The sequence below is a fragment of the Rhipicephalus sanguineus genome, chromosome 2 (genome assembly GCF_013339695.2).
Source record: "Rhipicephalus sanguineus isolate Rsan-2018 chromosome 2, BIME_Rsan_1.4, whole genome shotgun sequence".
Classification (NCBI taxonomy): Eukaryota; Metazoa; Arthropoda; class Arachnida; order Ixodida; family Ixodidae; genus Rhipicephalus; species Rhipicephalus sanguineus.
In genome coordinates, this window is record NC_051177.1 from 120,699,432 (window position 1) to 120,712,617 (window position 13,186).

Genomic DNA, 13,186 nt, shown 5'->3' on the forward strand with positions numbered 1-13,186 from the left:
GTCGGCTCCGAGCGCACTTCGCGACGTATCATACGGGAACGGTCCGACAGTTACGACGTAACAGCGGGGTTCCCAATACATTGTATCCTATGGGAGCTATGCTGGGACCGGCGGAAAACGACGTAACAGCCGGGAAAACGCAGCAGTGAGGAACGTAACAGCGGAGTTCTGCTGTAGTATGGTTTGGTAATGAGTCGTTAGTGCACTCAAACTGCTTACCATTTTTAAGTGCTTTGTTCCTCATTCGATGTCAAAACTAACAGTGCTATGCACTTTCGTTTAATAATAGCAGCCTTAGACTGATGTACGCGTATTTCTCCGGTAGAAATCCTTTAGCATCAGACTACTGTATATCGTCGATTATAAGTTGACATTTTTTTTTTTTTTTTCAAAAAGTGTAGGGATGGGCAAATGTTCGGGCATTTCGAATATTTGAACGAATATTAAGGTATTCGAATTCGCTTTGATACGAATTTAGATGATTCGAAATTTCGAAGTATTCAAAATGAACAAATATATGTATGTATTTCACCGCACATAACTCCCTGTAAAGGTGGTTTCACTGCAGCGTCTGGTTGCTGTGCCGTCAAACCACCTATCCAGGGAAATCTGCACTGCCGCGAAGCCACACTTCAAGGTTAACTGTACATATATTCTTTTTTTAAGTTTAAAAGCGTGTTATATGGGCTTATATGCGCTAAGTCTAGTAATTGTTAAATTGTAACGTATTGTACCACTTATAACTTGCACCCTACTGCTATTAAAATTTTTGTACTGTTCAAGGTTTCTTCCACTTCATTTCAAACCAAAAAAGTTACACTCACTCATACCTAGTTCCAATTCTTAAAAATATTGTGCAAGGGTCATGACGAAAATGCTAATTTTTCTTAATAATATGTGGTGAGTACTATTCGAACTATTTGATTCGAAATTATTCAACCAAATCACTATTCGCTTCGGATTCGCTTTGAACCTCAAATTTACTATTCGCCCATCCCTAATAAAATGACCTTCCAAAGTTCGGAATCGTAATATATACGTGGAATCGTAAAGTCGACTTATCTGTGGGGTCCGACGAAAGGTCGTCGTCCTCGGATTTCCTGCTATTCGATGCATCGATAACATCAGCCGCAGAGGCAGCGGAGTCGCAACAACAGCTATCTCCCAACGCGCGCGTGGCGCTTCCGGAGCTGGACATTTTTGCGATCTGCCACAACGATCGCGAAACTATAGCGAAACCACGTGGGGCGAAACTACGGAGCGCGTTTAAAAATCACCGCCGCGCGGCATTAATGCGAACTGCTTGGGAAACACGGTCTCGAAAGCAGCATTTCAAACCTTCGATAGAGGGCAAATGATGCTCTATGAATAAAGAGGAATTTACGTTGCGATGCGCCCTGCAGTTTTGTTCTCGTACAATAGAAACGATTCGTTGACAAACCATGGGCGTCCGTGTGGGCTGGCAACACTTCTCGGGGAACTAAACCACATGACCAGTCACATGCGCCCACAAGCGTCTTCGCGTCTTTTTGCACTCACGCCTGTTCGCCATTTCTGCATTTCACTTCGCTTGCAAGCAGTGGTGTGCGCGATTTGCGACGCTGCCAAACGGACGCCAAGATGCCACCGCTACACTGGCAACAGTGCAGTGCTGCTTTCAAGAGGCAAGTGATCCTCTACACAGAGTTGGAAAGCAACGTTGAAGCAGGGCGCAAGTTTGATGTGTCGGAAAAGTCCGTGAGGGAATGGAGAAAACAAAGGACCAAGATCTTCGCGTGCGCTGCTACATGCCGTTCCTTTCGCGGGCCGAAGTCTGGACGATACCCTGCCGTTGAGGAGGCGGTTCGAGATTGGGTTCACGACAACCGGCACCCGTTCCGACGGCGAGCAGCAGCAGTGGCTCACACGATGGCAGTGAACGCGACTGCGTCCTTCTCTCAAGCGACGACGAGTCGTAAGCAATGTTTCACAGGCAAATAAATGTTTCTTTGCATCACTCCCTCTTCTGAAAAACTTATTGGTGAGCTATGGCCGCAGCTTGAGGCTGTGTTCGGAGTCAAATTTTTTTTTGTTCCCCTAGAAGGGGTTGCAAGTTGGGGGCCGACTTATAATCGGAGTCGACTTATAATCGGCAATATACGGTAATTGTCCTTAGGTTTCTCTATTGCACTAAAAGATGCAATTCGCAAGTTTATCTTGCCATGCAAGTACAGACGTGTACAAGGGCACAAAAATGAATGGGAGGCAATGTATGAGGCTCTAGGACATAGTATTCCCCCATGGTAATGCTGTTGTTACTGTGTTGTGTTATTCAGGACAACACGCACCAGAATGTGCTTGTTTTGTAACCTGCATAGTTTGGCATCACGTGTATGTGCCATGGACAGCTTGTGAGCACTCACCGACGTACTACTTCTCGTCTGCTGTAGAGAATACTGTGCAAGACTGCCCGTCAAAAAGCTGCGCGATGCTTGCTGAAACATTGCGACCAACAGTATGATGTGTGGCTACTCTAGGGCCAATATAGAACAGTAAGCTAAGTTCATTTGTTTGGTTATCGAGAATTTGTGTCTTCAGCACAAAAGACGCAGGGTCAGCAAGGAAAGCATTTGCTACCAATCGCCCCACATTCTTTCCTGCCTCTGTGATCAGCGTATGAAAACCGCGTTGTTATACGTGTACACGCAGGGTGGCTTTCCGTAGCAAGATGAGCCAGGTCGTGGAGGCGGACCACCACCAGAAGCTGGTGATGAAGTTCTCGCTCAAGGATGTCTCCAACGGGGACATCATGTCGGCACACCAGGTCTTCGTGCACCTCTACCACGTGGAGACCAAGCGCGAGATCGTCTTTCTGGCCGAGCCGGACACGAGCGTCATCTACCGCTTCGACCTGGTAGGTGCTGCCACCTTTACGAACCTGTTTAGCTAATGGTCCATAGCATGGCTTGTGCTAGTAGAAGTGCTTGCTCAAGTGCCCCGTTCCTTGCCCTCTTTCAGGACTTGTTCCAAAAGGCGAAGGACATGGGCTACCTCTCTGGAAAGTACGACTTGTCGCTCATCATTGGTGATGCTGTGATTGCCAACCCTTTCAAATGGCACCTGGTGAGTTACAGAATAGCCTTCGCTTAACTCTGAGGGTGAATTTCATCACCAGCCTTATTCGCAAAATAATGAAGACAGTGCATGGTTTTCGTTTTGTGTTGAATGCTAGCGCATTTTCTTTGCAGCGCAGTGATGTAATGTTGTGCTGGACATTCTTATTCAACAGTACAACATAGACTCATGAATGCAACATGCATTTTTATGCTAATTACCAGCCTGAGACGGCGCCCTATAATACGTTTAGGAGCCTGTTCTAGCTGCTACACGAGGCTTTTCTTACGACTGTCTTTGAAAAGGATGGAGAAATCAAAACGAGGACTTTCTGACCAGCTTTTTTTAAGTGCAGCCGACAGGCAAAATGTATCATTGGGTCATGTCTGCTTTTGTTTGTGCTCTATTCATGCTTGCTAAGTCGTTTAGTGTCTTGTAAGAGTGGACAAGCAAGCCATGGCATTTGGTAACGACAGCAAAATCTATTTTTGTCAGCATTGGCATCATTGGTCACGTTGTGCCACCATCTTTTCTTTTTCGCCAGGCTTCCCTGCAGCTGACCCTCCCACCGAACCCATCACCCCCGAAACCTACTGTCGACGTGCATGCTCCAAAGCCCGAAATCAAGGTCGGTGAAGTTTTACACATCTGGCGTCTTCTGATGTAAGCTCCTGTGTCTTCTCTTGCCATCGTCGTGCTCTTTTGAGGACTTGCCGTACTAGTTATGTGACATGCAGTTCTTTTGGGGTGAGATGTATTTTTACTTAATGCTATTTCCCCTTCGGGGCGTAAAAGTATTGCCGAGGGTAGTGTATTACAAGAACACAAATATAATAGTAGCAGACGGAACAAACAGTGCAGGGAGTACCGTGCTCACAGATTGAAACGTGTGAAAACGTGTGTGTGGCTAAGTAATGCATGTATATTAATTTCCCGCCATTTTCACTTTGTGTCACAATGGTGTAAGATTAGCTCATCACACCTTTAGTGGTCTTTTTCGGCCCCTAAAGGGGGGTTAACATTGACTTTAACGGCCGGTTTCATAGTTCATGACATGGTTACCTTGAACAAATTTGCTTACCGGTTGTTACGCTTAATGCTATGATGTTGCGTTTTATTCCTTGGGTGCTGTACGTGGCGTAAAGAGTGAAAGTTAATGCGGTGGGCAAAGTTACAATGGTGCCCACAGTGGCTACCTGCCGCAGTGGTTGTGGCATTCAGAAGGGGAAAGGCATGCAAGATACATAAAGGTTTACTGTCAGAGCACTTGATAAGCTCCAAGAAGTGTGTTTTAAGTGTGTTTAGGGGCACGGCTTGTCGTCCATCCATGCATCTCATGTGGCGTGATCACGCTCACAGTAAAGCGCTCAATACAGGCCATAACGAGGCTAACAATGCTCAAAACAGAGTTAAAGTGAACGAACAAGGTCTGAAATAATAGGATTAACATAAATGACCCAAGAAAAGTAATCGCAATAATTAACTTAAAATCGCTAAAAACTTTTCCGAAACACACGGCTGATTCTGACACCGTTCAAGAGAGGGCGCCACCGCGTCACAGAGCGCACAATTTCTCCTCTCACCGGCACTCTACGGCGCTACATCTGAAGGGGGAAACGACCTGACGGAACTCGCTGCAGACGACACACATCTCAAGTGCCGTAACAAGCAGGAAGTTGATAAACCACAGCAAAAAGTAACGCACATGTTGCACACTGAGTTTGCTAATCTCCCAAACAAGATTCTGCTTGTGCCGGGGAAACCCTATATGCTTACCTCAAACATTGGCGACATCAACGGTTTGGTAAACGGAGCAGTGGGAACTCTACGAACGGGAATCGCTGGGTCCCCGTGCTACCCACTTCCTCAGGTTTCACAGTAATGAAGCTGCATTTTGTTTTTGTTTTTTTTTTTGTTTTTTTTTTTCTTTGAGTGTGGTAAGCCTGTGTGTTTCATTGTCTTTCTTTACTCTCGCCCACGCAGCATCTGTTCAGGGAGCAGGAGAAGCGTCCGCCGGTGTTACTCTCGAACGCATTTTGCGGCCTCGTCCTGGCTCCCCTGCTGCTGCTGATTGTGCTGGTAGGCAGGCCTCTTTTTCACAACGTTCCTTATCATTACTAGTGTCTATGCCAAGCAGCTGGTGGCGGTGGTAGAAGCATGTCGGCTCATTTGTTCGCAATATAATAATTCAAGAGTATGGCGATTCATTGCTGCAGCCATTGCAGGTGGCCAAAGTGACCACGCAGAATGGGCACTGAACTTGGCTACATTTTATTCACGAAAAACACATTTCGTAAGCAAAGTGTAGTTCTTCCTTGTGCACCCTGCGTGGTTACTCTTTGTCGTTTTCATTTGCACTGTTTATAGGCATTAATCAAAGCCAACTCACCTAAGTCTCCATTCTTTTTTTTAATTATGAGAAAGTCAAATGTACTTGCTCTGAGCCCATGCTGCTGTGGTTTCCAGCAAACTGTGATTCAAATAATGTTTAAAAATGTTCACGTATACTATGCTGTGTGCTTGTAGCTAATACTTTAGCATGTTGAAACAGGTAACCAATAGGCCTGTGTGAACATTCGAGTGCTTCGAACATTCAAACGGATATTGCAGTAGTATTTGAAATTAACAAATAGAAGTACTTTACCTTGTGTAGCTCATCTGGAAAGGTGGTTTCACTGTAGAGTAGGGATGATATGCCGTGAAACCGCCAGAACTGCTTACAGCTGTTCTGAAAGGAAAAAAAGAGCGTACAAGTCAAATAAGCTCAGCCCTCGTGGAGCAAGTTTTTTTTATGAGTACACATAAAAAAATCTAGTTGTTCACGTTCAAAGGAAGGAAAGACTTTATTAGGAGAGTGGGTTGAGACCCACAAAGGTCCTGGGTCACTGCACTGCCCTCACAATATGCATATGTGTCTAGACCACGCAAGGCCACGGCACAGGCACCCCATTTCACATCCCAGTTTTTGTGTGCTAGGAGGGCCATGCACACAGCGACAGCGTGTCCGTACGTGTGTGTCCGTGTTTGCTTCTTCGTCTTTTGTCTCGTATTTTGCGCTGTACACTTCGATTTGTTATGAATCAAGACCAACTAGCCCGGCTCTTCCGTTCTGTTATCAACGTGTTCACGTTCCTTTCAATTCATTCCACAGTGGGCACGCATCGGAGTGAACTTCTCTAACTTCCCCTTCAGTCTGAGCACCATCGTGTACCATCTGGGTTTGGGAGGTGAGTGTGCTATCGAGACAACACGAGGCATCTAGCTCCTGCTGCACGCAATTAGGCTAGTTGTGTTCTACATGCATAAACGTACGATTATTAATGCATTCCTGCCAAGACTGGCCCCTCTTTGTTCGTGCTTGCATCTGCACTTACAGGCCTCGTAAAAAGAAAAAGGATAAGAAAGTATGCTTGTGTAACTTGTGCAAACTACTGCTACTGCATACAGGACTGCTTGAGTGTTCACAAGTGCAACCTGACTGCAGAAGTAACTTTACTTCTACGCTGACTGCTCTCTTTGCTGTTGTCGAGGGTTAGCGAGGGTGTATGTGTATACAGTGCAGGTTATTATGCAAGTCTTGACTTTTGGTGTTGCTTCACAACTGCATGAATCTCACTTTAAGTGCTGCTTCCACGGCGACCGTATGGTAACTTGCATACCCCCAGTTTGTCGTGAAGTTTTCGAGTTTCAATGCAAGCTATAAGCAGGGAAGTGTGGTACTATATAAGCTAGCCTTTGGAAACCATTGTTTCCTTCCATTGGCATTAGATGTCATATTTATTCAACTGTACCTGTTGTAAGATACGTGTGGCAGCGGTCTGAATACTGTCAACACTGTTTAAATGCCCTAATGATAGTTCTTATATCTTTGAATACTAGTTGAGGCATGTAGTGCCATTTCTTTCTGTAAATGACACTGTGATGCAACTATCTTCTTTCTTGCTCCACAGCCATCTTCGGCCTGTTCGGCTGCTTCTGGCTACGGCTGAACATGTTCACAACACTGAAGTACCTGGCTGGACTGGGTGCAGTCACCTTCATATCGGGCCATGGCATGCTCACGCGGCTCACGCAGAAGAAGTAGAATGGGGTGAGGTCCTCACCCCACATTTTTTGTATATTATATCACTAGTTAAGTTTGTTTAGAGCATGGCCTTGCAGCTCATTGGCCCAGGAAGCCATGCAAGCCGTTCTGCAGTTATTGAAGGAAATGGATCGTCTGTAGGTATAGTACACTGCATGTGTGCATTGAATAGTCTGCGTTCATGCTTTCTTACTTTCTCATTCACCCCTCCCCACATGTAGGGTAGCAAACTGGACAAAGTTTAGTTAGCCTCCCTGCCTTTCCTGCATACCCCCCCCCCCCATCTCTCTAGTGAAGTGTATTAGTGCTTGTAGCGCCTTTATTCTTTATTCAATCAAGACGGTACAGCGCTAACAGCATTATCGCAAAGAGCATAACATGCTGGCTGTGTTCAGAAGAATGTCGGTGCATGTCCGCGAACCCCCTTTAATTTTCTGAAAGATATATATTTTGCTGTTCGAGTCCCCAGGGCCATGAAACCATTCTAGTATTGCAGAAAAATATTTTTTTTTTAGTAAAAAAAATTCCGAAGTCTCCACTCAGCAGAACTGCTTTTTTCGAATTGCGCGAAAATGGGATTTTGACGAGGTCTTACAAGATAAATATTGTAGCTGTGAGTCTCAAAATTTTTCTTGGCATACTACGAGTAACGTATGTTTACCGAATGTTGTTATCTTGCAGTTTTGTTGCTTTTATTTTATGAAATACCATACCCACATGCCATACCCACAAAGTGAATGATGATTGAGGAGCTGGCTCGGAGAAGATCTGGAAAACCCGTGAATCTTCCATACAAGTCCTCTACCATCATATGAAGACGTGACACACGTTGTTATATTTACATATACAGCATAGACCGCTTATAACGTAAGTCGCCGGAGTCGCGAATATCCGCACTATAAGCGGTACCACACTACAGTCGAACCCACTTATAACGATCCCACATATAACAATCTATCGGTTATAACGACCATATTTGGGTGCACTTACGATTTTCCTATGCTAACCATTGAAGCTGCGTCCACATATAGCGAACATTTTTCAAAGCCTCCTACTTTTACAACGAACACTTCAGACACGGTCGCGGTAAAAATATGGTGCATACGAAGCGAAAAAAAAAGTTAAAACATGCCTTCTAAAGCGTGACAGGGGCGCGCGCTCGTGCGTGCCCCGCTCCAGTTTACTCGCAACTAAGATACCCAGATCGGCGAGCACCGCACGCAGATTTCGGACGCTGCGAGCGACGTCGCTCACTTTTGAGGTGTTTTTTCAGTGGTAGAATGGCAATGAGGGAAAAAAAATAGTAGGCAGCATGAAGCCTTGCAGGCAGCTTTCGCACAGTAACCTTTCCTGACGCCGTTCTCTGCAGCTACAACCGCCTGCGATGAACCAAACAATGCCTTGGAACGCAAGAAGGCATAAATGCAAGAAGTGATAACCGCGATAACTTTCCATCGCAAAAAGGTTCACTGCGTCCCTAAACTCGTCGACGCCACAATGTGCCGCGAAAAGTCGTCCGTCTTTTCGGTAACGCAGAGACCGGTCGATCGGTGATTACGACTTCCACGCGATTGCGCCGATGCCTTCGCGGATAAGCATCAGAAAAGAGCGAAGGCGAGGTGGCGGTCGTCGATTAACGTGCCACTACAGGGGCGTAGCCAGGGAAAGTTGAGGGGTTGAAACCCCTCCGAAATTTTTCAGTTTTGCTTGCATATATACACACGCACACATACAAACGCACGCACGAACATACATAAAGTATGGTTGAACCCCCCCCCCCCTTGAAAAAAATTTCTGTCTACGCCCCTGTGCCACTATGCCTTATAGCCGACAGCCTTATCACAGTCATCTGTAGATATCTGCTTGGCTGCGCGTGTGGCGTACGGCGTACACTGCGGATTGATGGCGGTACGAGCGCGCCATGCTTAGCCATGCTGCCGTTCGCAAGTTCGCCGCCACCGCGTCGTGCGAGACCGCTTTAAAGTGCGCGTCGCTTTGTAGAAACGAAAGTAGCTCGCTGTTGTTGAGCAGCGCGGGCACCGAGAAACGTCGATGCACTGACAGCGAGCGTATACTGCGTGTTTGACTAGGTGAGAACTCAAGTGCGCCGCGCATCGTCGTGCAGGACCGCGAGAGCATCGCGGAGACGTAGAGTGCGCGTTGCTTGGAAAATGCTTGTTTTCGCTGCGTTGAACGGAGAGATTAGTCGCCGCACCCGTGCACGGTCCGGAGTGAAGCAAGCACGAAGAACGTACAAACGCGCGCATACGGCATACAGCAAGCCGCCTGGCAGTGACTCCGCTACCCAAGTAGGCGAAGCGCTGCACGCAACTAGCCAGGGATGATCGGCTCCACGTCGCGGTACCGTGCTTCGGTGAAACGGTGTCAGCTCATTGCAAAGGCGGTTAATTCACTCGTGAGCACGCAGCGGGCGTTGCTTCACGACGCGAAAAGGCTTAGCTTGTCACCGAAGGGGTTGTTAGCACTTTAAAAAAGTGCACAAGGAAAAAAAAACAGCTTGGCCGCTAAGCGCACGTTTTTAAGGGCGAGTCCATATACAATGAACTACTGATATAGCGACCACTTTTTGCGAGACTTTCCAGTTCGTTATAAACGGGTTCGACTTTATAATCAAAACAACATTTTTGAAAGGTTGCACGTGTGCAAAACATGACCAACAGGCAGGCGCGCGATTCTGACTATCGAGGCATGCGACAGGGACGTAAGTTTGCATATGCTTACATTTCAAAATGTTGAATGGTTAGCGTCCACGGACCTGCGGTGCCGACATAATGAACGCGGAAAAAATGCGCCGTCACGGGAAGTCGCCGCGGTAACACAGTGCGTGTGCGCAATGTCAAAAACGGTGGCGACCACAAATCACCACTCGAGTGTTTCACACGCACGCCCGCGTTTTCGTTAAAGATGCAAGTCACCCCTTCTAAATGCAACAACTGCAAAATGTTTCATTGATTCGGCACCAAACCGCAACTTCTGTAGTCCGCGGCCACCGACATGGCAGCTAGCGCTTGTTAGGCCTAGCGTGCGCGTTGCAACTTTGCGTGCCGTCGCGAGAAGCTTGCCCTAGACAACACCGAGATTGGGCGTAGAAGAGATCGCACTCGCGAGCTAAACCGTGGGCATCACGCGTGAAACGAAGTTTTGGTTCGGGGTCGGGAGAACAGCCGCGGCAACTATCCTGAAGAAGTCTTTCAAGCTTGTAAGTCCGCCTCTTGGTGGCAAAGGCGAAAGGTCAATTGCGTCTCAAAGCATTGTTACTTGCGGGGGCATCGAGGTTGCACGCGCGATATCTGCGCTCTACAACGAAGCAACTATTTTCCCGACGGAGACAAACAAATGGTAATGCGCTCTTGATGCGGACGCAGACGCCCGTACGTAGCGGAGCGTGCATTTCAAGCGGCCGAAGGGGGCAAAGGCTTCTCCGTCAGCCACGCAACCGCTCCCCCTCCTCACACCACGCACCCACGCCGGGCTGCTGCCTCCAACCGCCATCCCTTTTTTTGCTCCTTGCTCCTTATTCGTTCGTTCCGTCCCCTCCTCCTTCGTAACACCGTCTCCGCATCTCCGCTGAGAAGCACGTTCGCTCCCTCGCATCTCTGAGAACATTCCGGCAGCCGCATTATAACCGGTCTTTCATCTCGGGGGGCTGCACAATAAGCAGTATGCGTATACATGGAGTTCTATGGGAGGGTAAACGGGAGTCAGAAAAAACCGCATTATAGCCGGTACTGCACTGTAAGCGGTTACGTTATAAGTGGTCTAAGCTGTATACACGTTTTATCAATTTACAATTTTGATGAACTATGTACACAATTTACAATTATATGTATGCACATTGGTGAAGTATATACAGTAGAACCTCGTTGATACGTTCCCGCTTACCGATTTCCCGGCTCCTACGCTCGAAATCGCGAAAATTAAAAATAACCCAATACAGCTGTGTGTAATACGTTCCGGTTAATACGTTCCCGGAAAATACGATTATTCGGCAGCAACGTTCAGCACCGCGGAAAACTGCGGTCGTATGATACGTTTTGTACTCAGAAACTCCCATTCAGGCGCGCAAAAAGGGCCCTCTCGTGTACTTGTGAAGCGAGAAGTGGCAGACAGCCACCGCACGGCGACGGCAGCTTCTCCGCAGTGCCTTTCCCCCCTCCGCGCTTTCTCTGCTTTGCACAATTGTCCCCTCCGCGTCTCTTCCGAATTGCTCGATCGTCCCCTCCGTGTCTTCTCCGAATTGCTCAATCGCCGCTCTGTCAACCACACACCGGAAGGCAGGCGGCGACGCTGGCCGTCAAAATCTTCAAACGGCTTGCCGCAGAAACGCACATGCCGCCGTCGCATCACCACCGCTGCACAACACGCCGCTACCCGTAACCATAGCAACGCCGCCATTGTGCCCAGTGAATATGGCCGATAATTTCCCCCACACTTTTCTCCCGGAGCGCATTCGTTTTTGGGTTGCTGCGCCCGGCGCAATTCCAGTCGGCGATTCTGCCTACCAGCGGGTCGTCAGAAGCTGCCAGAAAAGATTTGTTCTGGAAGATATCTGGAAATTTTTTGGTTATCAGACGCCAAAACGAGACGATGCGCGCTCGCCGCCATCTTTTTGAGGACTCGACAGATCAAAGTGCGGGTGCTTGGGGACTTCACCTTCGGTTGCCATTACGCCGGGCGTTATCTTTTAAAGCCCGTTCCGCCGTGCGAGATGGTGCGATTACGAGTGGCGGCGAACATAGCTCGTGTCTGAAGTTAAGACAGAACGCAAACTGATCAGCGCGAGTATGCAACGTAGTATGCGATTGCCGCGAACAGATGTCGCTTTCGGGGACGCTTATCACTTTCGCGAGATTTAGCATATCGTGTTGTACCACGATTGTTTCGTGCACTGCGAAGAGTTGAGCTTCTTAAGCCTTTAGCGGGGCGGATTTTTCTTCACGGACGGGGCAAGTCACGCGTGATCTTGTGAACGTACGTTAGCGTATCCCAAATGCGTATGCTCGAGAATATCACTTCTGCTCTTCGGCAAACCTAGCCCCATATTTCCAAACGGCAATGCAGAAAGGACCGACGCTCATGCGGCGCAAAGTTTCGTCTGCTGACATGGCGGTAGCGTTTCTTTACGTTTACGCTGGTTGTCACAGGGTTCGATTTTGCAATATTCGGGTTGTCTCGGGATTTCAATACACGTGACCACGACGTTGTTTTCGGTCAGGACCGGAACTAGCTGGCTGACCTCTGGCTGCCAGCGAGATGCCAGGAGTTCGAAAATCGAAGAGTCCCGCCATGTTTCTTGAGAAATTAATGTTTTTTGCCCTTGCACCTCAATATGGCCTTGTCAGCCTCAATTTTTACTGGATTCGGATCGTACGTTTTCCCGGATCATACGTTTATTTTCCGCGTTTTTTTCGGAAACGTATCAACGAGATTCTACTGTATACAAGAAATATCTAAGTGCGCCTGATTCTCCTTTGTCAACACTTGCAGACACAACGCTCCTAATGTTCTTTCAATTTGAAAACTGTCCTCGAGACACGCACGACAAAGTGGCCCTAAAAATAGCTGTCCGACGCTCGTCTGCCCGTCGACCGTGTTCCCCGCTCGCCCTGTGAGATTTAATGGCCAGACTAGAGGGAAGACACGATGCGCGTAGCGTTCCTCTTCGAGTTCTACGACGCTTTGAATGGATGGATGCAGGTTACGGTGCGGGACTTCGCCCCAGCTTAAAAACCTGGCGAGCCAGCTGCTAAAAAAATCACAAATATGCCACATTGCTCAATAACGCTCAAGCTTCAGATTTTTTTTTTTACGTCTGTAGTACTCAGAATTTCCAAAATTTCCCAGAGTGTTCCCACACATTAGTTTAACAATTGTGTTAAATATTATTGCTGAGAATGATGTCAAACGCAAACCAAAAATGCATAAGCGAAGGCATGTCTGTAAAAATGCAATATTTTGAAATGCAATTTAAAAAAAAACATCGATTTT

At 47.5% G+C, this 13,186-nt stretch overlaps 1 protein-coding gene across 1 annotated transcript in view; it reads left to right on the forward strand.

Moving 5' to 3' along the window:
* LOC119383595 (dolichyl-diphosphooligosaccharide--protein glycosyltransferase subunit 2) overlaps nucleotides 1-13,186 on the forward strand; it is a 49,406-nt gene that overhangs the window by 28,211 nt on the left and 8,009 nt on the right. Inside the window, exons 12-17 of the mRNA XM_037651839.2 lie at nucleotides 2,689-2,893; nucleotides 2,998-3,102; nucleotides 3,638-3,721; nucleotides 5,077-5,172; nucleotides 6,245-6,320; nucleotides 7,044-7,183. Of these exons, the coding sequence (XP_037507767.1) occupies nucleotides 2,689-2,893; nucleotides 2,998-3,102; nucleotides 3,638-3,721; nucleotides 5,077-5,172; nucleotides 6,245-6,320; nucleotides 7,044-7,177 (700 nt within the window). The 3' untranslated portion in view covers nucleotides 7,178-7,183. The remainder of the gene's footprint in view (nucleotides 1-2,688; nucleotides 2,894-2,997; nucleotides 3,103-3,637; nucleotides 3,722-5,076; nucleotides 5,173-6,244; nucleotides 6,321-7,043; nucleotides 7,184-13,186) is intronic.